At 38.1% G+C, this 26,173-nt stretch overlaps 1 protein-coding gene across 5 annotated transcripts in view; it reads left to right on the top strand.

Annotated features, from left to right (window-relative positions):
- Psd3 (pleckstrin and Sec7 domain containing 3) overlaps positions 1-26,173 on the top strand; it is a 537,529-nt gene that overhangs the window by 353,327 nt on the left and 158,029 nt on the right. For all 5 annotated transcript variants that reach the window (XM_075986909.1, XM_075986910.1, XM_075986912.1 and 2 more), the window contains one exon: positions 13,244-13,333. In XM_075986909.1, the coding sequence (XP_075843024.1) occupies positions 13,244-13,333 (90 nt within the window). The remainder of the gene's footprint in view (positions 1-13,243; positions 13,334-26,173) is intronic.

Genomic DNA, 26,173 nt, shown 5'->3' with positions numbered 1-26,173 from the left:
ATCATGTCTGTTTGGACTAAGTTTCAGATGAGATCTACTGGCTAAAACTAACTAGTTCTCATATATTTGGTACATACTAAGGATTCATCTCCCCTCCCCCAGCAATATTATTGCCTGATCTAAAGAAAGGTGTGTGTGGGGGGGCAGGAGAATTGGTAGGACTGGTATTCTCGTGGTAATGGTGGGGGTTGGGGAAACAGGAGCTGGCTTCCAATGAAGAGTGAGCTGATATAAACACCAAATCCACAAATCTATAACTAGGAAATCTCAAGAAATTTGCACCTCAGATATCTGTTTAAACTCAAAACATGATTAAGAGTCTGTGGCTCGGAAGTTACTGTTAGACTAATTTGTGATAGAATATACTGTTGAACATTGTTTTTTGAGATTTTCAATAGCAACTTTCCCAACATTGCTCGTGTTCTTCAGCACGGAGAGGATCCACACACCAGGTATTTCGGGTAGAAGACAGAGAGTATGATTCCTAAGGGGAGTTTCTGCTGTCTTCATTGGTTCCCATACAGATTTCTTTTCCTTGGGGCAGAGTGTCATCCTTGTGGTCTGAGTCTAACAGGAAGCATGACCTTACTTGTGTTTGATGTTAAGATTAAAGAATTAAACACAGGTCAAAACCTGGTAAATATGCCAGATTGGTAGGGAAAAGAGAATTAAGTGTGCATTTGTAACAGATTAATCTTAAAATATAGTAAGAGTGCCTTCACAACAGTGAATTTCTTCTGCAGCAAGTAAAATGAATTCTTGGGTTGGCTCTGTGAGAATTTAAATGGTAGATGAGTATTTGGTTTACTTCGAGTACCGGAAGATAACGCTAAAGTTTTTCTTTAAGACAACACTTTTTAATTTTCTTTTGTTGTTTTTCTTTCATTCTTGAAAATTAATACATGTATATAATAAAATATCATATTCATACCCAATTTCCCACCTCCAACTTCTCCTGTATCTTTCCCAACACGCCTCCCTTCCAACCTTATGTTATCTTTGTTGTTGTTGGAAACCCACCAAATCCAATTGATGCTGCGCATATGTACATGGGGTGTGGATCACGCACCAGAGCATTGGAAAACCTTCAGAAAGCAATGATTCCCCTCTCCCCAGCAGTTCTACATGTAAAGGCTTAAAAACCCTCCATGAAACTGATGAACTGTTTGTAGTTAATGTCCTTGGGAGTGTCTGTGTCTGTAATTACTATTGTAACTAGTCTTTTGCTTACCTCCCTTTCTCCTGGCTTCCCATTGTCTTCCTGTCTGTGCTGCCCTGTATCCTTGGTGGCCTCTGCTATGGAGCGTATCCCCAGTTATAAGACTAATAAAGGACTGGAGCTGTGAATGTAATTTCAGCCCATCTGATGTGATTGATCTCTTTTCCCTTCTGGCAGTGGTTCTCAACCTTCTTAATGCTGTGACTCTTAACTACAGTTCTGCATGTGTGGTGACGCCCAACTATGTATTGTGCTTTATAACTATAATTCTGCTACTTTATGAATTCTAATATAATATCTGATATGTGACCTTCACTGCTGCCTTATGGTATTTTCTCTTGGTCCAAGTTCCCTACTAGGCTTTCATCTTGTAGAACTCCTCATCACTATTGAAAGTCTACGGAAGCAGAAGTAGGCTTTTGTCTAGAAATGAGCAGGGTTTCTACCTGAGTTGTTTAACAGTTATTATGTTTTTAAAATATGGTCTGTTACCAAAAGGAGTGTGTATGGACTAGACTGAGAATCTAGCCTTCAGCTGTGGAATGCGTTTACAGAGAAATGTCATGGTTTGATTTTTCTTTAATTTTCAAATGACCTTTAGAATGCAGTGCCACTCACAGTCATGCAGGCAATGGTGTGGATTTTAATAGGATTGAGCTTGTATTTAAGTATGTAAAAGTTTAATTATGCACTAATGAATTTCATCCAATTCTGTGACCTTTCCATTCCTCTAGCTGCTCTTTCACTTCTGTGTTATTCATTTTTAATTCGGCCTGTCTGAGAACAGGTTCCCACAGAGAAAAGCTGTCAAGAGTGCCCACCTCCTGAATCTGTGGGCTTAGTCAGTGGCCTTGGGTGGAGCCAACAGGTTCCTTCATCCATTGCTCTTCTCTGTGAGTTTTCACAAGTGTATAAGGCATGTGAATGAGCTTTAACTCAGTTTTGTCCTCCCTCCGTCCCTCCCTTCTGTGGAGAGAAAAAGAATAAGATTGAAGAAAGTGATTGAAAGCTCACTAGACCTCTATGACTTAACTCATTTCCTCTACAACAGCCAAGTTAGAAGTAAAATTAAATCTTCGTGCTTTGACAGAGTTCAATGTGTTTTATTTTCTCAAAATTAAAAAAAAAAGTGTTCTAATTAAGTACTGGCAGAATCTGTTCTTAGGACATTTCTCCAACTTTGTCCTAGAATACATTTTTACTCTAAAAATGTTTGAAGACCCAAACAGAGGTGATTTTTTTGCATGTGTTTTAATATGTACAGCATTATGAACTGAATCTAATGAAACTTTAGAGTCATTACTCAATCATTAAAACCCACTAAATGAACAGTGCACTTTTTATAATCATGAATTATACTTTATGACATAAAAACCAGTGGCTAGAGTAGCATTTACATTTTTGTGAGTCCTTTTACTATTTGGACTAATAGAGGACAAGTTGTAGAATTCTTCAGTGAATAGTTTAAGAGAATGCAAGTGAAAAAGCGGCACTTTTCTTTCTTTCTTTCTTTCTTTCTTTCTTTCTTTCTTTCTTTCTTTCCTTATTTCTTCTTGTTCTTGTTCTTCTCCCCCTTTTCCTTCTCCTTCTTTTGTATTTTGAGACAGGATTTCTTATGTCACAGTCCTGCAATCTGGAACTCACTTTGTAGACCAGGCTGTCCTTGAATTTACAGAGATCTGCCTGCCTATGCCTCCAAAGTTTGGAGTGCTGGTATTAAAGGTGTGTACCACTATGCATTGCCTGGCAAAGTAAATGCTTTTAGTATTAGTACAGAACAGATTTGAGCTTTTGGAAACCTGGAAGAGGACCCTAGAACTGAAAACTCTTTCATACAGTGCATAACGTCTTCTTACTACTCAGCGGCAGTATATTACAGGACAGGTGGATAAAACTCCCCAAGATTTCAGCTATCCTTAATGTTGGATTGTCAACCTCTTAAATCTGTGACTGGAATTTATAGAAGATACTTTCTCATATTGTGAGCCCCGCTTTTAAACATTCTTCTTGTTTGCTTTTGAGATTGTAATTACATTTTCTCTCTCACTTTCCTTCTTTCACTTCCTTCTCCTCCCACTTTCAAATCTGTAGCCTCTTTTTTAAGTTAATTGTTATTGTATGCATATTTATTTGTATATACAAATATAACCTGTTGAGTCAATGTAATATTACTTGCCTACTACTGATCTGATAGGGGAAATGGAAAGTGGCGCTTTCGTGGTGGGGGAGGTAAATACAGAAGGAGGTGAGAAGAGGGCAAAGGAGAATAGCAGCATTTAACTGATCTAATGGGGAAACTGAAAAGGGGGAACCCCTTAGGGAGGGAGAGAAGGGTAAATACAGGAGGATGGAGGGGGTAAAAAAAACCAATATGAATGGCTGAAAAAGGCACAAGGAATCTTACTATTAACTATTATCTTTAAAAAGTGCACATAATCTATCTATCTATCTATCTATCTATCTATCTATCTATCTATCTATCTATCTATCTATCTATCTATCTATCGTTTTAATGAAGTTTTCTCAACCGGGCTGACAGAACTAGCTCTTAAAAGTCAGAAACCACCTAATGAAAACCCCAACACCAGACCTGAGAAGCCCTCTCTTGAGTTGTTGGCCAGGATTGTTGAAGAGACTGCTTTGAACATTTACAGAGGATTCTGCTTAGCCCACCAATGGTGCATTTGAAAAGATGGACACCTGAGGGCAGCATAACACAATTAGACTTCCTTGGTAGAGGAGAACAAAACAAAAGCAAACCCAAGGTTAGCTGTGCTGCTTAACTGAGGTCTGAGGTCAGTACCAAATCAGTGATACACTGTTTCATCACTTTCTGTAACTGGTGGAATTGTCTTGGCTGGGGAAATACCGGCTGAGCTCTGTTATCTTAAGACTTCTGAAGCTGGATTTTACTCACAGACAGTGAGAATCATTAGTTTCTCCCAAAGCATGAGACAATGCCTTACAGCTGGATCTCATGGAAGCATTTCCTCAACTGAGGCTCCTGCCTCTGATAACTCTGGCTTGTGTCAAGTTGACAGAAAACCAGCCCGTACAGATGGACAAAATATCAATCACAGGCAGAAATCTATCTGGGTTTTGTTTTGTTTCTTTGCTCTGTGCGCGTGTGTGTCTGAATAAAGTTTTATTGGAATATATCCATGCCTACTTGTAAAAATCTTTACAGAGTGGTGAGTGTTGAGCAGTTGTTACAGAGAGCTTATGGTCTGCAAAGCCTGAATATTAACAATCTGATCCTTTACAGAAACTTATAGGATTTTTCTGTTTAAGATTTCTTTAAGGGCGAAAGAGATGACTGTTTAAGAACACATGATATTCTTACAGAAAACAGGAGGTCAAAGCCCCAGTTCCTGTATAGCAGCTGACAACCATCTGTAACTCCATGTCCATGGCATCTAGGGCCCCCACACACAAAAAAAAATTCTTCCTTTTTCTCACATACACATGAATAAATCCTTATTAAAAGTTTACATTCAAACTACTTCAGTTTGGATTTCTCCTCCCTCCACACAATTAGGTGAGGTTTAGAATGTTCTCTTAAAGTTTGAACTAGGACTGTTCTAAAATATTTAAAATCATTTATTTGGAAAAGAAAGAATCCCACTCAAAAAGACATTCACTGTGTCTTTAAAAGATATCTAGAAAAAAGACTCTTTTCTATTAATAGAAATCTATTTTAGGGGCAGAAGCAATGGCTCAGCTGATAAGAGGGCTTCCTTCCTGTGCTTCCAGAGGGCCTGAGTTCAGACTCCAGATGCACGTGAGCCAGCTCATAACCACCTACAGCTTCATGTGCGGGCTAGTTTGCTATCAGCTGTCACACTAAAGTCATTGGTGAGGAGGGAGCCTTAATAAAGAAAATGCCTACATAAGATTAGGTAGTAGCCAAGGCAGTAGGGCATATTCTTAATTAGTGATTGATGGGGGAGGGTCCAGCCTGTGGTGGGTGGTGCTATCCCTATGACCTGGGGTCTGTAAGAAAGCAGGCTGAGCAAGCCATGAAGAGCTAGCCAGTAAGCTACTCCAACTTGTTGCCATGATTAACAATGACGGGAAGGTGTAAGCCGAATAAACCCTTTTCTCTCAAACTTGCCCTTGGTCATTGTGTTTTATCACAACAGTTGAAACCTTAAGACACTCTGGCTCCAGGGATCCAATGCCATCTTCTGGTCTCCCTGGTGCCTGGACACCCAATACACAGAGACACATTCACACACAGAGAGACAGACAGACAGACAGACAGACACACACACACAAAGACACACAAATAAAATCTTTGTGCTGAGTGATAGTGGCACGCACCTTTAATCCCAGAACTTGGGAGGCAGAGGCAGGCAGATCAGTGTGAGTTGGAAGTCACCATGGTCTACAGAGCTAGTTTCAAGACAGCTAGGACTGTTACACAGAGAAACTGTGTCTCAAAAACAAACAAATAAACAAACAAAATAAAAACCCAAAATAAACAAATAAAATTCTTAAAAATATTTTAAGCAGCCATATAATCTGTGCAGAGGATAATCTTCGATTTGTTTGGTAAGCCATTAATAAGGAAGTCTGATTTTTCTTCTTTAATGCACTTTCTCCTAAAGATAGCATCTTGATCACCTAAACGTTTAGGGTTTTGGCCTGTATAATATCTGAAAGTTTCAAACAAAATTCATTATTTCTGTGGTATTTCCTGTTTGTGTACTTTAACTTTCTAGGTTTGGATTAAAGTCTTTCTTGTCTCCAAGGGAGTCATTTGTGTTAGCATTGCAGTTTTGAGAAGAAATCCATCTCTATGATGAGTCAGGATGCCTTTTCAATTTTTTTTTTCTTTGCTGACCTCATGAAAAGGAACTCAGGTAGTTGATCAACCCCTGTTTTAGAGAGGCCTAACCTTCTTTAATCAACTCGGGAAAAGAATGAATGGAATATCATGATGTATGAGCATCTTTGCTATACAAAGACTTCTTAAGCTACAAAATCAGTAACTAGAGGTAGTTTTACCCAGTGGACAGTATTTGCTTGAATGATACTTAAAAGTTCATGTGATTTTATATAACAAAGTAAAGAAAATATGGGAACCAGAAGGAAGGTTTCTTGATGAAGTGTACTTTAGCTTTACTTTCCATTAAAAATTTTATGAAACTTTGTTGAAGGGAGAATGTCTAAATATGTGCCAGTCAGAATTATAATGGACTGGCTTGAGCCTTTACGTTAGCCTCCAATTCTTTCTTAGAAGAATTGCCAGTAAGCCAGAGAAAGACAAGAAGGGGCAGTGATAACAAGCTTCAGTTCATCAGATATTCAAGAGATGGTTAGGCATCTTTGACACAGAGAAAGCCATGTGTCTTTCTTGTCTTTTTTCTCTGTTGTTAAGAGAAATTGACACACAATGTCAATTATGATTACACTATGCTTCTATACTGTGTGATCCAAGGCATGGCCACCCCTCCACACTAGCAGAGGATTGATTGTAGCAGCTTGGTGCTCTAGTCCCTTATAGAAATAGTAACATTTTCATTTTTCTAAACATACATTCCCTTATGACTCAAATTGCCTTTTGATGGATTATAAGATTTAATATACTTCCCCCTAAATACTTTTTCCATTGAAGTTTATTTGATTCTGATGAGGAAGATATCTGAACTTGAAGGTGTGTGCCGGTCATTCCCAACTGCGTGTTTCCGTGTCCATAGGCATGTCCAGGGGTATCTTTTTTACCATGGTGGAAATAATGTAGTCATCACTAAGGTATACCAGGGGTATACCTTAAATGAACCTTAAATTTAGGGTATACCAGAGGTATACCCTAAATGAACAATCTAAATAAATATGGATTTAGAATGAAGTGTTTTTTTTTTTAAACCAAAAGACTCCACAGACTTTACTGCTGTTTTGAAGTATTAAGCCAGAGTTTCCTAAAATGGTGGCACTTCCACTACAGTAGAAGTTCAGTGTACTGAGAAAGCATTCTTGATATAGTAATTTCATTTGTTGTTACTTGAAGCAGTGTATCCTGTGGCCCAGGGTAGCCAGGAACTACCAATATGGCTGAGGACAGCCTTGAACCACTGATTCTCTTGTCTGCTCCTCATCCTACATGCTGGGATTACAAGCTTATGTTGGCATGGGTACCAGCCATCTTTAAAGATTTTATTCCTGAGTCTCCTTAGAGAATGCTTAAAACATTATAGTACCTCCAGAATGGGGGAGGGAGGACCCCAGGAGCTCTTCTTCACTATAACTTTAGTAACACAGAGAGAGATAGTCACCATTTTTAGGACTTTGGAAATTAACCCCAGCTTGTAGCAGTCTGCAGTGTATTCAAGGGAAAACAAATGAAAACCCCACTGTGCAAACAACCATTGTGCAGTGTTATTTCTCGTCATGTTACATCCCTTGTGTTTAGCTCGGTGAGAACCAGCCTTCAATACCAACTGCCTTGCAAATCACAGTGCTTGAGAAACCGGAGATGAATATCCACTGGTGCCCGAATGTGCAGTCATCCAGAGCCTCATTTCCAGAGGATTGTCAATGAATTGTCTAGCCGCTCACTCTTGGGATTTGTCTTTCTTTGCCCTGGCTCTGCACTTCCTCGGTACAAATTGCCTGTGGCAGCTGTTGAATATTGTTGCCTCAGATGGTGACAAGTGATGACAAACACCATCTCAAAATATGGAGAAGGGAAACTTAGGGAATGTGGTTCACAAATAGAGCTCTGGTAAGTTCTGGTGTGTCTTTGGTCATTTAGGAAACCATACATGAATACCCAAGAAAGAAAGACCTAGAAGTATATAGGATTGCAGCTTCTGCCTGACCTTAAGATGCTGCATAGGTAGGAAGTCCAGGGGAACATGGGATGCCTGCTGGAGCATTAAAAGCAATGTCCTGGAGCCATTGCAAACTCTGTTTTTGTTCATGTGGCTTCTGAGTCACTGCTCATTTGGCTCAGTGGCCCGCTGATGATTGGACTGAGGTATCTTTAAATATCAGAGATTTGTTCAGGAAAAACTACTAAACACCTCAATGATAGGAAGTACAAGAGAATTGGAAGGACTTGCAGGATTGCCAAACAGTTTTAAATCTTTAGCTTTCAGCAAATAATATAGGACAGACAAAGAAATAGTATGTCTCATACACAACAAGAGAGTATTCCCTGTTTTCCTTCCCACTTCCCAAACAGTAAGAGACTGAGGCATCTACTTCTGACAGCAAAGTAGACTTGAAGATAGTATTCTTTTACTAGAGACAAAGCAGGGCACTTTTATATAACCATAAAAGAATCTAGTAAGAAGTTGTAACATTTTGAATCAATATAGGCACCTGGGATGTTGTAATAAAATAAACAGTATTTGTTTTGTTTTGTTTGCCCCTGGCAAGTGGAATAGAACCTTTGTAGGCACAGTGTTAGAAAGATCTAGGAGAACTTTTTGTTCTTTTGTTCTTTAACTTTCAGCACTTAATACAGACCTTCCAAATTTTTGTGATTTTCTAAGTGAGAGGAGATTCTCATAAGGAGTCCTTAATCCCTTAGGATTTTCTGGGTGATAATGACTTTTATTCAGAGATAACTCCTGGTGGCTTACTAGGTAGCCACAGAATGGAGGTGGGGTGGCTTCTGAGAGAACAGGCCTTTGATTTGGATTAGGAGGCTAGGATTTTCATCCTCTATCCTATATACGCCTACCCTGCGTGTAGGCGAGAATAAGACTGAAGATTGAGTTGCCTCTAGTGGCAGTGTTTTAATAGTCAAACTGTAATACAACCGCTATAGACGCCACAAGGGGATATTTCTCCTTTCCCACCCCTGGACTTCTTCCTCACTTAATGAATCTACTCCACAAGCACACACACACACACACACACACACACACACACACACACACGAGCGCGCGTGCGCGCGCACGCGCCAAGTAGATGAATATCTAAGTCCCACAAAAGACAAGCCTCTGTGCTTGATAGCCTTTTAGACCAGCCTTATATATTTCTTACCAGAATATTTCTACGTGCCATGCTTTTAAAATAAGGGGCAAATGTTGATATGTTATTGAAATTTATAAAGAGGAGGGCAAAAAACAAAGTCAATATGCAAAAAGATCGAAACTATACTATTCTTTATATGATGGAATGAAATTAAAAGGGACTGAAGGAAATTTGTGGACATTAAATAATATACTCCTAAGTAAACAATAGGTCAAAGAAAAAACTCAAAAAGGAAATAGAGAAGTTATTTTGAATAAAAAGAAATTTAAACCTCTTTTAGAACACAGTGTTATCAGTACTATATGGTGAATTTGTTATAAGGGTCATTTGGCAAGGAAGAATGAGTGCAAATCAACCATTTAGAAACGGATTTAAAAAACACATGTAAATCAGTGAGATTAAAGGAAATATACAGCGAGTTACAGAGTAGAAGAACAATAAAATTTAGTGGACTCATAGGTTTACTCTCCTATAAAATATCAGTGACATTTTCCGTCTTTAAAAAGAAATGATTTTATTTTATGTGCATTGGCATTTGGTCTTCATATGTGAGCATATCACATCCCATGGGACTGGATTTACAGTTGTGTGCTACCATGTGGATGCTAGGAATTGGATTAAGGTCCTTTGGAAGAATAGTCACTGTTACTTACTGCTGAGCCATTTTTTCAGCCCACTGTTAGTGATGCTTCAATCCATAAAAAAGAGAAGTTTCATATTATAAAATGCAGTAAAAAGGAGTATTGATGGACTTTGTAGAAATACTGTCAATAGTTGTATGTCAACAGAATATAGGTAATTTAGGTGAAATGAACAACAACAACAAAGCAATAAACTACTGAAACTCCAAAGTCTAATCTCTGAATAGACTTGTAGTAAGTTCTTAGTAAGCAAAGCTCTCTCTACAGTGAAAAGCTCATTGCATGGCTGAAGTTGTGAAGCATATCACAGATGTAAAGAAAATGGGAGAGGGACACTTCTCAGGCTCCCTGTGGGAACAGGATTAACCAGATATCAAAATGGAGAGATATCACAAGAATATTAATATTCTTTATGAATAGTATATATTAATACAACCAAAGCAAATAACCTCTCCATTTTGTCAAAATGAAAGAGTTCTAAACCTAATACAAAACTTATTGTATATGTATATATATATATATATATATATTTATTATAAGAACAAATATCAAGTATAAAAATTAGAATTATAGCCAGCATAAACAATATCAAGCAAAAAACATATGCTAAATGTTTCACTAGTTAAATTATCCTAAGGAATCTAAGACTTGTATTAGAAATGGCTTGGCTAAATCATGAGAGGAAAGTTACCATGACTATCTAGTCTTTAACCTCATCAAAGACCTGAGAAGGGAAATAATATTACTTGAGTAAACAGGAAGCACAATCAAGCAACTTCCAAAATGTACAATAAATGACAGAGACAACTGGCTACCTGGGCAATCACCCAAAGTCTCGTTTACAACATTGAAACAACCAACTTTGCCCAAGACCTTGAGTAACTCACCAACCATTTTCAGAGGTAGAAAAATTTTCAAAATCATCTTAACCCGTCTTGGCAAGATTTGACAGTCTTTTTTTGTTGTATCCTGCTTGTCTAGTCTGGACACTGTGCATTTTGTCAGTGGTTGGTGCATGGGCAGTTCTTTGCCCAAAGGCCAGTTTTGCCAAGAAGGAAGCAAGCATGGTCACGTGTACTATATATACAGATGTAAAGGCATATGTGGTCCTTTGGCTCCTAGATTTAGTTCCTGTTCCCTGCTCATGCAGAGTACTGCTGATCTGTGAGTCTATCCCTAAATAAAGAAACCTTTATTATACTGCATTCTGGGCTAGTGTGGGACTATTTTGTTATAATCAACAACAGAGTAGCACCCAACGTGGGCCAGTATCTTAAAGAATATTGGCTGAAGGAGTTCCCACAGCACTTGTTCCTGTGATTTTTGTTCTGATTATAACAAATCAGCCCTGTCTTTTGGGCTTATTCTAATTTTACTTCTTTTGTTATTCTTACCACTTCATTGAACTCTTAAACTCCTCAGAATCTTCATGAAAGCTTCAACAAACTTCTTCCAAACTCATGGTAACTTTGAGATTTCCTTAAAAACCTCATGAATTATCAATCGTCTCAGTGGTGATTGCTTTCCACAAAGTTCCCACCTTCCTTTGCCCAAATCCACCAATGAAACACTATTTTACTTTATATTTCTCCTTGAATTTATAGTTTAAGTCTAATTTTCTATTAAAGTTTACTTGTGTTAGGTTATTATACTTAGAATTTTTTGGATCATAAATTTTATTTGCAATAAAGCCTACAAAATAAAATGAAATATGTTATCACATGTTAAGTATATTTTAGAATGATTTATAGTTGGTAATTAACAGTTTATTATAAGTAAAATAATGTTCACATTTAAAAAGAATTTGAATTTCTCCAACATTAAAATATTTTTGTGTGATTAGTGATTATATTGAGTCTTTAGATTTTTTTGTTAAAAGCAAAGATTTTTAAAAGAAGTAATTGCTTCATGATTATTCATTGCTGTTTCTTATGTTCTTGGAACGTAAAAAGGCCTTGCCAACTCATGTTGAAATGATTTGCTCATACCTTGAGATACCTTGGTTGGCCTAAGAAAGGAGTATGAAAATTGAAATTTGTCATTTTTGGTGCACCATTTCAAAGCACATTTTAAATAAAGTTCCTTCCTGTGCTTTAAATAAGAAAAGAAACCATCAAAACTTAAGAACTGAAGACTTAATTTATTGGCAATAACTACTGAATAAGTTGATTGGCAAGGCTTGTTCTTAGTGTCAAGCTGTTCATCCAGTCTTTCCTATGAAATTTGTGCCTGCTTGCTGATGGAAGAGGCAAGGGTTTTGACAAAACAGTTTTACCGTTTCCACCCTAAATATTTAGATAGCCTGGGTGGGCGAGCTTCTAGAGTGAAGTCAGGGAAGGCGAGGCAGTTCCTGTGAAGAAAGGGGTGTGTCCTGGAAGCTGGGGTTCTGTGTATGTACTTGCTGCTGTCAGAGTCTCAGGGAGTACCTGTACTCTTTGTCTCTGGAGCATGTGCTGAGTCACTTTGAGGGCTGTGGTTCGGAACACACCGCTGCTATCTATGAGGCAACGCGATAGCTTTGGGCAGCATCCCTGTAAAGCTGTTGGATACAGACATGAATGTTGCTGCACCCTTTGTTCACCTGCCTCGCATACTGCCAGAGACGCTGCTTGCCTCTCTGTGGTCTGCATCCTTCCCCTGCATGTGCCAGAGCACTTTTGGTTCTTCTGTGAGTCGTTCTATTTCTCAAGTGAGCGGCTTTGGAAGGAGCTGTACTGAGGTTCTGCTTACTGCATTGGAAGATGGATGTGATGCTTCTCTCTGGATGGGAGGGGAAGATACTCTTTGTGCATTAGCAGAGATCCTCATTTCTTAGGCTTAGAGGCTCACTATAAAAAGAATCCTACTACATTGTACAAGTGTGTGTCATTTGCCCCTGTTCAGTTTGTGCGAGCTGCAGCTCAGGCAATTCAAATAGTGTTAGCATTTTCTGACTCCTATTATGGTAAGCATGAATTCCTGCTTATCTTACTTGAGAGTCATTTCCTCTGCTGATAAGATAATCTGTTAACTTCAAAGTAAATAAATCTGAGGACCTTCAGTGTACTTAAATGTAAGGAAATACAAACCTATTAATTCAGCTCAGAAATGGCATTTTAATCCATGTTTTAAGCTTAAACCATATTATATATTACCTGTATAAATGCAGCATCATTTTGCAGATTTTTGTTTGGGTTAAAATTAAGATTTAACATAACTTTATGATTTATACAGTACAACAATTTTAAAAACATAATAAGCGATGTGTCTTTTTATGTTAAAGTTTTATTATCACACACACACGCACCTACGCGCACACACATACACATGTTCAAAATCTGCTTACCCACATTTTAAAGAATTCGTCTTAATTCTTTATTATTATAATTATAAATTATATTTTCCTTTGTTCTAGAATATTGGAAAGAAGATGACCTGCCAAGAGTTCATTACAAATCTCCAAGGAGTAAATGAAGGTGTGGATTTCTCCAAGGATCTTCTGAAAGTAAGCCTAGGACTGTTGGTTTTCAAACAGATTTGAGTTTATGTTTACTGTGAACTTAGGCCAATAATTGCTTGAGTGTTTAAGCTTTTTATTTAGGTCTTTCTTGGTGGTATTTCTATTGAGCTTTGAGTTTGTTGCTCAGATTACCAAGTTTCCTAAGGCAGCACTTCCTAAGGATCTGTCCCGCAGTAGGTAATGCAGAGAGAACGAGGGGATGTGGACTATGGTGGTGGCACTAGTTAGTGAGCGGGTTTCGTGCTACAAGGGTATAGTTATTTCAGAAACAAGCATTTGCAGACTTCTGTAGACATGTATGACAGTGTTCATTCTCAGTCACAGGTGAATTATTTGCAGTTGGCGTTTTTATTGTTACATTCATGTTTTCATCAAATTGTTTTCAAGGAGACAAAATCAGCTTTGGCATTTATAGATTTTTCAGAATTATAAATAAGACGTATTTGATAAAATGTGAGATAACAAATGCTGTGGAGTATGAATATTTTAGAAGTAGGGTATAAGATATGTATGTTGAGACTGCGAGTTTTACAGGTCCCTGGTCTTTCAAACTTGGTGCAGATAGCTTTCTTTAGGAAAATTGTCTAAGAATGGTGACACATTTGAATCATGCCGTAGGATGGAAGTGTGCTTGCAGATGGGTGTCCTTCATTATAGTTTATGTAACTTTTAGTCTGTTTGTAAGGGGCATGCTTAGCCAGGGCTGTACTGCCAAGCCACACCGCCAGTCCTGTGTGATTTATCAAGAAAGGGTGGAGTTCTGCCAGATTTGAAGAGACATGCTGTGGAAAATTAAAGAAGGTATTATGTACAGTGCTGTCAGACTGCAGAATGTAATGCTTTTAACACTACTGATAAAAAGTTAGGTGGTTAAAAATGCTACTTTTCTTGTAGTTTTTGATTTTCTATATAACAAGATTTTTTAATGTTACAAAATGATTGCATTCTTTCTACCCTTCCCTCCAGTCCCCTCCAAGTACTTCCTCCTCTTGCTGCCCCTCAAAAGCAGGGCCTCTTTTTCTTTAATTGCTATTGTTAAATGAATGCAACCTGCTCATTTCGATAAGTGTTACTTGTATGTATGGGATTTGGATGTTTTAGGGCTGACCACTGGTTAGTGGTTAGCCAGTTAGGGCTCATTCCCAGGGAAGACGATATCGCCCACTCTCAGCCTTGCTTTAGTTATCTGTAGTTCTTTCTCTATGGATGCCGTCCTGTGAGATTTCTCCTTACCGTGTTAGCATACCTAAAGATGTCCAACAAGATATTTTATAATGTTGTTTCCTTATTGTGTTAACGCTGCCATTTCTAAGGGCATAATTTCAAATGACAATGGGAAATAGAGATGGCAGACTGTGACATGTTGAGTGTGTTGTGCACACTCTACTAAACCTATAGTGTTGACAAGACATTTTGTTTTTGTGTTTGTTTTGTGTACGTATGTGTATGTGTGTGTGGTATTGGAGAGGAAAATGATGAAATTTTACCAAGGGAGAGTCTGTGAAGTGTTTTTTTTAACTACATGAGAAAGGGAAATTGACAGGAAAATATCTAGATATTTAAATGTTAGTTAAAAGGATTTAGATATTAATAGTAAGCATATGGATGCCTCCATGGCTACAGGTATATTATGGGGTAGATCATAGCATTTTTGATGGAGCCATTTACAACCAAGCATAGATAATGTACTACTCTTGATTTACTCTGACAAGAACTAGCCTGACGCTCTGTGAAGTCCTGCAATTCTAATCATGGCCATGAACCTCAAGGGAGGGACTCCTATTTGGCATTTCTTCTCTCCTGTGGGAGAAGTCCAGTGATAGAAAATAATAGTGGCATTTAGTGAGGCGACCATCATGTGAAATACGGGTTTTCTTCTGCTGCTCACCTTCAAGGCAGGGCTTTTGTGTTAGTCTATTAGGAGTGGTGTTTGTTGTCAGTTTCAGTAAGGAAAGGTTTCCTGAAAGCAGTGTGACTTTATTTCACTTGAATATTCAAGTTTTCCCTACCCGCTTCTTCTCCTCTTCCTTCTTTCTTTTAAATTCTTTGATGGTCTGCTTTCTTTGTTTCTGTTTTTTTGAAATATCTTTTAATTTGGAAGAAAACTCCAATTATATTTATGCCATAGAGATAAACACAAAAACATATGTTACCATCTCACAGGTTTTTGAGTAACTATTTTTTCTCTCCCTTCACCCTCTTTCCAAACTCTAAAATGGCAGGCATTCATGACATTCCGAGAATTTTTTAAAAAGTGTGGTAAAAATGAAAATAGATCATTGAATATTTTCTTATGAAAATATAAGTAGCTGTATTAATAATCAGAAATGTTTTAATATACTATTAAACTTGCTGTTTTGTTCTTTTACCTTGGCCTTAATTGCTTTTAAACTTCTATGGCTCAAAAGTTAGATTTATATTTCCAATTTCTTCGGACCAGAAGTAACTTTTGTACTAATATCTGATTATGTGTGGTTGCATAATTGGAGACATTTATTAAAAAGGTTTAGCATGTGTTTATCTGGTGGTATAGGGCTTGGAAAAGATTCCAGAAAGGAATTTATATATCCTCGTTGATCACAAACTGCTGAGAAACAAGGAGGACTCATTGAGTTTGAGAAGCTCTCTAGTATTAGAATGAAAGGGCACTGTCTGCCCTGCCTTATCTCAGCCATACCATGATATATTTGTGTAAGGAAGAGAAGCGCACCTCTGCTCTTCGATTCAGAGCATGTATAGCATCTTCCTCCACCTCCTGCTGACACGATGACAAGTTGGGCCTTTTCTATAGTTGTCATCGCGGTTCCAGCTGTTTCTTAAACTACAGGGAATTTGAGTGTTTAATTTTCCCCATAAGTTGTTTGGAGTAAAAGTTATAGACATCTGTAATCGAAAGTGAAGAAAGTTAGATGCAGAAAGACAGCCAATAGTAGAAGATCTTTTAACTTCTTCAAAGAAGGTAATGATTTTGGTGCTCAGTTAGAAGCCTTATTTTTTACTCAAGCTATTAATCGGTTTCATTTTTTACCTCTTATAAAAAGTCTCAATATGTTTGCTTTAGGGTGGATTCAAATGCTTTATTAAGAGAAGATAAAAAACACTGAATTTAAATCATTATAGGTTTATCTGAGCAGACTCTCATTAAATTTTCTAATTAAATACATTTGCTTTTTCTTGCTTTGTCCAAGAACAGAGTTTAGGCAAAATCCTTTTAAAAGAAGTTTCTGAAACTCCATAGACTTCCTGTGTCCACTCCTTAGTTGGTTGGATACTTTATAGATATATACTTTGTTTTTGATGGAATTTTTCATTTGGTATTCTTAAGGGAATGTACATTCTAAAATCGTAGAAAATTTGGGTAGAAAGTCACAAACCTTAAGTAGACTCAAGGCTCAACAAAGAGATGAATTTTAGATAAAGATCTATGCAATTTCTTGGGCAAGAAGGAAATACGATTAGAGAATAAAAAGTTATACAATGGAGATTCATAACCATTAGCTTCTTATTCAGTTATTGCTCTCTGTAAAGGTAAACTAAAACAACAAAAAAATAGTCTGGAAAGTTAGAGATAGATTATTTTATGAGTTCTGATACCACAAAGGACATGTTAACCCATAGTTGACAACAAGAACTCTTAGGACTCTTCTAGAAAAGCAAGAGCAAACAAAGCTACCATACTTCCTCAGCTCCATCTGGCCTCTAGTTAGAAGACCACAAACATGACACTGCCAAGTTGCCCTGTTCTCCGCTATTTCCTGCCAAAGGTTGACTCAGGCATCAGTGAGCCCTTCGCTTTTCCTGACCTCCACACACTCTACGTGTTTGCCCCACCCTTTGTATTTGATTCTGTGATTATTAGTGAATGCAAGTATAGTTGGGGAAATGTGAATGAGGCCAGATTTTATTAATCTTACTTGTATTATTTTATTATTCACTTACAAATTTTACATTGAATGGGACCATATAAAGGTACAAGGAATCCATTATTTCTTATGACTCCAAGCTTTTCTACAATTATCTCAAAAACTGAAGTTTTAATAAAAAATAATGAGCAGGTTTACTAAAAGAAAAGAGGGGGTCTGTACTCTATATTCAATCAGATTAGGCATCATATTAAAATTGGCTTTAATGAAATTTTGCTGTTCTTTACTCTTCTTTCAGAGTATTGAATATCATGTAACATAGCTCAGATATAACTAGCAATATTAAAAAGTAGAAAGTCAGTGACTTATAACAAACTGTATTAACTTAACAGAAACACAATAGAGGGTTAGTAGACCCTGCTTTTGTGATTTTCCTTCTTTTTTTTTTAATTTATTTATTTATTAAAGATCTCTGTTTCTTCGCCGCCACCACCTCCCATTTCCCTCCCCTCCCCCAATCAAGTCTCCCTCTCTCCTCAGCCCGAAGAGCAATCAGGGTTCCCTGACCTGTGGGAAGTCCAAGGAACCCCCACCTCCATCCAGGTCTAGTAAGGTGGGCATCCAAACTGTCTAGGCTCCCACAAAGCCAGTACGTGCAGTAGGATCAGAAACCCATTGCCATTGTTCTTGAGTTCTCAGTAGTCTTCATTGTCCGCTATGTTCAGCGAGTCCGGTTTTATCCCAGGCTTTTTCAGACCCAGGCCAGCTGACCTTGGTGAGTTCCCAATAGAACATCCCCATTGTCTCAGTGTGTGGGTGCACCCCTTGCGGTCCTGAGTTCCTTGCTCGTGCTCTCTCTCCTTCTGTTCCTGATTTGGACCTTGAGATTTCTGTCAGGTGCTCCAATGTGGGTCTCTGTCTCTGTCTCCTTTCATCGCCTGATGAAGGTTAATATTTAGGTGGATGCCTATATGTTTTTCTTTGGGTTCTCCTTATTTAGCTTCTCTAGGATCACTAATTATAGGCTCAATGTCCTTTGTTTATGGCTAGAAACCAAATATGAGTGAGTACATCCCATGCTCCTCCTTTTGGGTCTGGCTTACCTCACTCAGGATAGTGTTTTCTATTACCTTCCATTTACATGCAAAATTCAAGAAGTCCTTGTTTTTTACTGCTGAGTAGTACTCTAATATGTATATATTCCATACTTTCTTCATCCATTCTTCCATTGAAGGGCATCTAGGTTGTTTCCAGGTTTTGGCTATTACAAACAATGCAGCTATGAACATAGTAGAGCATATACTTTTGTTGTATGATAAGGCCTCTCTTGGGTATACTCCTTAAATGGATTTAAGTGTATATTTAATGTGTATTTAAATGGGTTTAAATGTGTCGTTAGATATTTGTGAGTTATACAGAAGTAAATTCAGTCTTTAGAACAAAAATAAATTTGGGATTATTTTGAAGAATTGAAAACTGAACAGCAACATGAACCTTTTCTTCTTCTAGAGGATGTTGCTGGGAAGGAGCACAGAGTGAAAAAGGCGGCACAAAACCTGCTATCCAGTAAAAAGTGCTGGCCTGGATAACAGTGTCAACAGTGATGAGGGACACGTATATGATATTACTGGGGCCTCTGGTTGGATCTTCTTTGCTGCATTGTTTTTCTCAGATCCCCCATGCTTTTCTTACTGTGTTCTAATCAAATGGTGTTGAAGAGAAACAAGTAGTAAAAACAAAATTCTCACTGGGTGTGGTGGTCCACACTTTTAACCCTAGCACTTGGCAGGCAGAGATAGGTGAATCTCTATGAGTTCAAAGCCAGACTGATCTACAAAGTGAGTTCCAGGTCAGCCAGGGCTACACAGAGAAAGCTCGTCTTGAAAAACAGAACAAAACACAGAAACAAACAAACAAATCTGTGTTCTCGATAATCTGATTTATGAAACTGAATGCACCAGAATGCTTCCTGGCAGAGTTTGAGATAAACAGTGTAGAAGAATCAGAAGAGCAAGATGGTGCAGGTCATATAACTGTTCAGCATCCAATGGTATCTGTCTCTTAGAGTGAACAGGAGGATTAAGATGTCATGTGGGCCATTTGTGGGCCATAAAGCTTCCTGGTACAGCTGTGAACGTGTGTCTGAGTATTGCGAGTGATATCACTAGTGATAGCATCTTGGGGTGGGGGCTAATGTTCATTTTACTTCTTTTCGTCTTAATCTCTATAGTTGTAAAATAAAGCATCTGCCCTGTGCCTGCAGTTGCCATATTTTTCCTATGGACTCATGAACCATGCAATACTGCCCAGCCTCTTCATTGTCCTTCCCCTCCTTCACCACAAGTGTGTTCTCAGTTTCTGATGTTCTCAAACTTGACTGTGTGTTGTGTTTGAAGCAACTTGGCACAAAAGGAATTGGAACATGGTAGGTGTCCTTTAAGGATCCATTCAGTGCAGGGCTGGGGTGTTCTTTACACTGTTCTTGTCTTTGTAAACTCAAATCATATCCCTTAATGTTTGTTTTCCTCTTGGGGCTACTGGTTAGACAAAGAAGCATGCAAAAATAATGGAGACAGCAAATGTTCAGATCTAAATCTAAGAAAGATGTTCTTTTTATAGCAGCATTCTCAAAAGATTGTGCCCTGAAGACTGGAGGAGAGGAAGAAGGGGCCTCAGTCTGAAACAGGTCTAAACTTTTTATAAATGAAAAGCCAGAAGCGAATTCTCAGAAATACTTGATCTGAGTTATATTCGGAGTATGTAGTTAGAAATAGGAACTTATGGGTGGTATTTAAGTGCAGCTATAAAAAGAGCATCGACTGTTGCCTGGAGTAGGTGAGCTCTCAAAGAGAAGGTCATGTAAACCTGGTAGCAACAGTATCTATGGAAGAAAAGGCTTAGATGCTTATCCTAGTATAAGGAGGAGAGCCTTTGAAAAGAAAAGCTGTGTTAGTGAGCTTCTAAAGAGAAAAGCATTAAAGCCTGTGGCTCAAAATACAGGCTCTCGCTGCCTTTTCTTCAGTGTGGCAAATCAAGCTGAGTTGTGAGATGAAAAGTGTGTTTCTGTTCCTACCTTCTCCATGGAAGTCTGGAAGTCAAGATAATGGCGGTGCCTTTTGTACGGATCAGATCGCAAATGAAGAACAGTGCTGATGAGGATGATCCTTTAAAGTGACTGGAATCTACACACCGTGTTTGTATTAAATGGAAACAACAGCAAAGCCCTCCCCGAAAGAAGTTCATTAGTAAAAGGGCATGACAGACAGGTGCTGTTTAATGGGTACACAGAGTTAACCAAAAAGAAAGTTTCAGTGGGGGTGGTAGTAATCAGTAAAGGTATTGTAATGGAATATTGACAATTCCCAGGCAGATTCAATATTTGATTTGACCACAAAGAAGCATTACCTGACTTCATACCCCATTTACTCCACAAAATTTTGAATGGTGGTGTTTGAGCATTCTTAAAATTTTGCAGCATTACCGTCTAACTTAGCATAGACACTCGACTCAAAGTCAGTCTAACTGCAACTTTCAACCTTTTTGCTTATGATTTACCCAGAGGAGCCTGGGAGGCCTCTACGAGGGACATGGTTCTGTCTGCAGGCTTCTTATCCAAGATTATAGAGCTATCACAGCAAAATAGTGTGATATATCATGCTTATTCACTAAGTAACAGTGGAACACATTTTCATTTAGAGGAATTTGTAGCTACAATAAAAATAGCTCACAAAGGAAAACACTTTGTTTAATGGTTTTAGTAATAACTTTACTGTGTACAGATCAGTTGTATGAAACAGACTCAAAAATATGAGAACAAGCAAAAAAGTTAATCCTTTTAATCATCTCCCCCCGTCTTTCCTGCCTTGCTTCCTCCCTTTCCCCTCATTTCTTCCTTCTTCCTTCCCTTTTACCCCCTCCTCTCTCCCTTTTTCCCTCTTTCTCTCCATCCCTCTCTCCATTCCTCCCCTTGATGCCAGGCAAGCACTCTACTCCCTGAGCTGCGTCTCTAGCCCTTCCTGTTCCCTTTCATTGGCTTCATAAACACTGCTGTTTAAATGCAGGTATATGCACGTACTTGACACTGGAGACTGGCCTAAGCACATTTTGTGGAGCCAGAGTCTCATTGACAAAATACTAGCCACTCCAATCACATCTTTAAAGACAAACAAAATGAAATTATTTAGGTGCTTAACTTTTAAGTTGAAATTATTTTTTAAAAATACAATTTTTTGAGTTAGGGTCTCACTTTTAAATAGTCCACTCTGGCCTTAAGCTCTGTGTAGCCTAGGTAAAACTCAAATTTAGAAATACTGTGTAACTCAAGAGCTGAGATTACAGTTATACCACCAAGCCACAAATATCAATTACTTTAGAGAATATTAAAAATGAATTAGAAAAATTAAGTTAAAGTAAGCATGTGTGTCCGTTATGTGTTGCTAGCAAGAAGTAATTTGATAACTATGTAAAATGAAGGTGGAACCTTTGAGGGTAGTAGGTCTCTAAATGGAACCTTTGGGTTTTGAGTAACCTATCAGAGAATGGGTATATTCTAGCACTCCAAAGTAATGGGTGTACTTAATGAATCATCAAAAATGTTCTGCCGTGTTTGTTTAGTTTCATTAGGAGATTGGAGTGTGAAACGGATGTGGAAAAACTGTCCAGCTACGTTATAAAGATTTATAGCATTTAAAGAAATCAGCTTCAATCAGAAAATCAGCTAACACAGAATAAATCATTTCTTTACCTGAAATCATCCTGCAACGTTCATTCTCTGTCCGTGATGGATTCCTGTAGGTAGTTATAGCCGGCCTTGCACATTAAACCAGCATTAGATTAACAATATTTGGTAGGAAATTGAGTTTGCCCTGAACATATACAGACTTTATTCTTACTATTCTCTACATAGTATAACAATTATTTCTATATCATTTGTATTACATTCATTATTATTAGGAATCAGAGAGTTTGAAATATGCAAGAGGATGTGTGATAGTCATGGAAAAATGCTGCGATATTGTACACATGGTGCTTGATTGTCACATTGTCTGAATCTGTGGGTGGGGTGGGGTCTCGGAACCAACACCATATAGATGTCAAGGGTTGACTGTTAAATCTTCCCCTTTTAAGTTTTCACTCTTTTCTCAAACTTTGCATAGGTAGATCATTTTCTTCCTTCCCATCTCCCCTTCCCCTAAACTGTTGCTCTCTGTCACCCCTCTAAACCTTCCCTACCTTCCCTTATATATTCCTTTTTTCTCTAATTCATGGTTTTTCCTTTACTTGTTTTAATTGTGTTGTTGTTGTTGGTGGTGGTGGTGGTGGTATGTGTGTGTGTGTGTGTGTATTGCTTAATTAAAAATCAGCCTTCTCAGAGAGTTTATATGATGTTCCCTATATGTATATGACAGGACTAACCAACTGGAGGGCCCTTTTCTGGGAGGAACACTCCTCCTCAACATTACCCATTTACCTGTAGTTAGAGGTCCTTATAGTTTTCCCCTTAACATCTTCATATTTTCATCGGTGTCACCATTGCTCAGGTCTTATTTAGGCAGCTGTGTTGATGACATTTCTAGGAGACACAATCTGACAGCAGACTTCTTGGTTCTCTGGCTTACGATCCTTCTACATACTCTTCTGCAATAATATCCCAAGCCTTAGGTGTGGGAATTGTGTTCTAGATATGCCAGTTGAAAATGGGCATCATTCTGCCTCCTGTTCTATGCTTTCCAGTTGGTTGTAGTTTTCTGTAGTGGGCTCAGTCTGTTGGAATAAGATGTTTACTCTATGAGGGGTGAGAACTACACTTAACTGTGCATTTAAAGATGATTAATGTTTAGAATGTAGTTAGGGATTATGCCGGTTCAGTAAATGGCAGTTGTAGATTTACCTCCAAATTCCATGACTTCACTAGACCTGGATAGTTGGCCAGGTTTCCAGTATCATGCGTGGACTCCCTCTTGTTGAGCAGGCCTTGGGTCCAATTAGAGTTGTTGGTTACCACCCAGGTATGTGTGCCACTATTGCATCCTTGGGGTTACTTTGTCATACTGGGCTCTGAGTTCATGGGTGTCATTGTTGGGTAGGAATATTGTTTGCATACCCTTTCTTGATAGATCTCAGTACCACGAAAGCTAGTTCTCAGGGAAGAACTGTGAAGGAAGTCTCTTAAGGGGAGCCTTCCCCTTCAGTGTCCCATTTGTCAAATTGACACATTCATTCTGTTGTTCTCCATTATATATTAGTCACAAGGATTTCCACATCTTCAAGGCTTTCCTAGAATGAAACATGTTATCCCTTTGGATACCAATGCTACTTAAAAGAATGCTGAAAAGGAATCTATGTGTCTATGTATATAAAGTGTAGTTACTAGACTTGCCATGATTTTCTAAAGTCCGGTGAAATTTAATAGGATTTGCAAGTTCTCTTTAGTAGAAGCTGTATTAAATGTACTGGGACAGACATTAGTTGTGCACTGAGTTGAGGAATTATTAATCAGTTATAGTACTTTTCAGATCTGACCACCCAATAAAATCACTGGGGATAAGGGAAGAAAAGAGAGCAGTGAAAAAATTCTTATTCAAATGACAATGTATAAAGCAGTGAACACTGGAGAAAAGTCTGGCAATTGGATCCCTATGTAAACATAGCCTATACAGTTGCTTTGCTTCAAAAGAAAGTACAAAGACTTCTTGAAGCAACTTTGTTAATGTAGTTCCCATAGAAACCATTCAGATGCCATCATCAGATGAAGTATATTAGTTCCTCGAGAAGACAGACGTGAAAAAGAATGGACTACCTACCGATGCAGAGATTAGGGCTCTGCATGCTGACTTTGTTATTTGAAGTTCGTGAGTGGCAGAAACCAGTTTATGATGGCAATAAGCAAACAACAGTTGCCACAAAACAAGTTTTCAGCAGGACAATATTTCTTTGTAGAAGCACTAAAGCTGATTCATTTCCAAATTCATCCAAACAGTTTACATAATTGAGCCTCATGTGGCTGTAGATCTTTCTGGTGTTTTGCCAGAAGTCTTCTCAGTTTGCAGAGTTGACCATTCTTTCTCCATCTATCTTGGAAGCCAACAGTGATGGGTCACGTCATCCCACTTTTCATAACTGTCTGGTGACCTCCCTGCCCACCACTTTCTGCCTCATCCTACCTCTGGTTTCCACCTTTGGCTCATATTGAGTGACTGTTGTCAGTTACGTTGTGAAGGACACACGTGATTACAGTGGCTTAACTTGGATAATTCAGGGTAAATTTCCTGTACTAAGAGGGGTCAGCTTCTTAGCAACCTGAATTCCATCTACCATGACCTTTATCAGCAGCATCTAGAGAAGTATTGGACCAACTAAGCACAAGAAGTGTATGCGTGTGCATATACAGTATCTGTAATTTATTATAGACAATATAACATATAATATAATATAGTGTATATGTGTGTGTGTTACATATAAAATGCTGTGGGCTTTTGGAACAAAGATAAGCAATCTGGGAAACCATGTTCTATGTGCAGAATTGAGTTGTCTTTTGAAAGAAAATTCTGATGGATTCTGTGGAGCTAGAACATGAGATATTTTTGATTAGGAGCAAGACTCATAATACCAGTGGGTAGCAGTGTGTGATACATTCAAACAGCCCCTCCACATGAATGCTTTCTCTGTTAATTATTATTTACAATGTGTTTATTCAGGTCAGTGTAGCATGAAGTCATGTTTTTATTTTAGATCAGAGTATAAAAACAGAAATATCAAAAAGTTTGTGAACATTTATTGGGCAGAGATATACTATTTTAAAAAAGACTAGGGTGGCTATATGCAGAGATTATTTTTTGTACCACCTTCACACTGACAGAATTTTTTTAGAATTACACATGAAAGTATAAAAATCTATTTCCATATTTTTACATTTCTGAAAACTCCACATCTATAATCCAAAGAATGTGACATTTGATGAAACTCTGAAACTCTCACAGTATTGTCCTGCAAGACATCTCTCTTTGACCACAGCGAATGGATCTTGGGAGCTCAACTGCACTCACAAACTGAGGAATGATGCCGTGGTGTCTTCCTTTGTTTAAATGTCATAGCTATGCATAACTGAGTGTTTCATAGACCCTCTATAAAAGAAGAATTCTTTCTGTGGGCGCTGGTTTGGGTTTAATCTTACTTTTTATCCAGTCGTTTTTAATATACATATATATATATATATATATATATATATATATATATATATATATGAAAGATATATATTTGCATAAAAAGTTGTAGAATACTTCTTCCCACCTTTAAAATTACAGCATGATTTTTGGGCAGGTGTTTTTATTAAACCTTTTAAATGTGTCTATGTAAGATCTAAAATACTGAAACCAGCATAACTAACTGGCACATTTCAGAAGCTGGATATGAGACCTAAAGAGAAAAGGGAGATTTTGTGGCAGGAAGCCAAGGGGTCTTTCACTGGGCAATGTAAATTTCTCTTTTCTTTGATGGTGGGCATTTTACTCATAGTCTTTCCAAGGTTTTCTTTATGCCTCTCACCAGTGGTTGTTTTCCTTCCCTCTCTTCCCACCTTTCACCCAAACTGGAATGATGTTGGCCATGTGATCACAGGCCCATGAGGGAAATTCACTGCCTCTCTGGCCTTTCCTTACTTTGAAAAGAGGAATAGTTTATGGTGTTGCTTTCTGAGTCAGCGTTAGTGCTAAATCTCTCCAACCTGATTTAATTCAGATCTTCAACTCCTACAAAGGAAGCTCCATTCTTCATTGTGTGTGACATCTCTGGTAACCATCGTGCCTTCGTCTCTACGAACATCTTGATTTAAGCATTGCATTTTAAAAGTATATTATTTATTTTATATCCTGATTATAGTTTCTCCTCCTTCCTCAACTCCCAGCTCCTTTTCCCTACCTCCCCTTTCCCTTCCCACTCCCCTCCCTTTCTATGCAGAAACGGC

This window comes from Microtus pennsylvanicus, chromosome 9 (assembly GCF_037038515.1).
Source record: "Microtus pennsylvanicus isolate mMicPen1 chromosome 9, mMicPen1.hap1, whole genome shotgun sequence".
Lineage (NCBI taxonomy): Eukaryota > Metazoa > Chordata > Mammalia > Rodentia > Cricetidae > Microtus > Microtus pennsylvanicus.
Note: the sequence above shows the minus strand (reverse complement) of the source record. Positions and strands in the feature narration are given on the sequence as shown.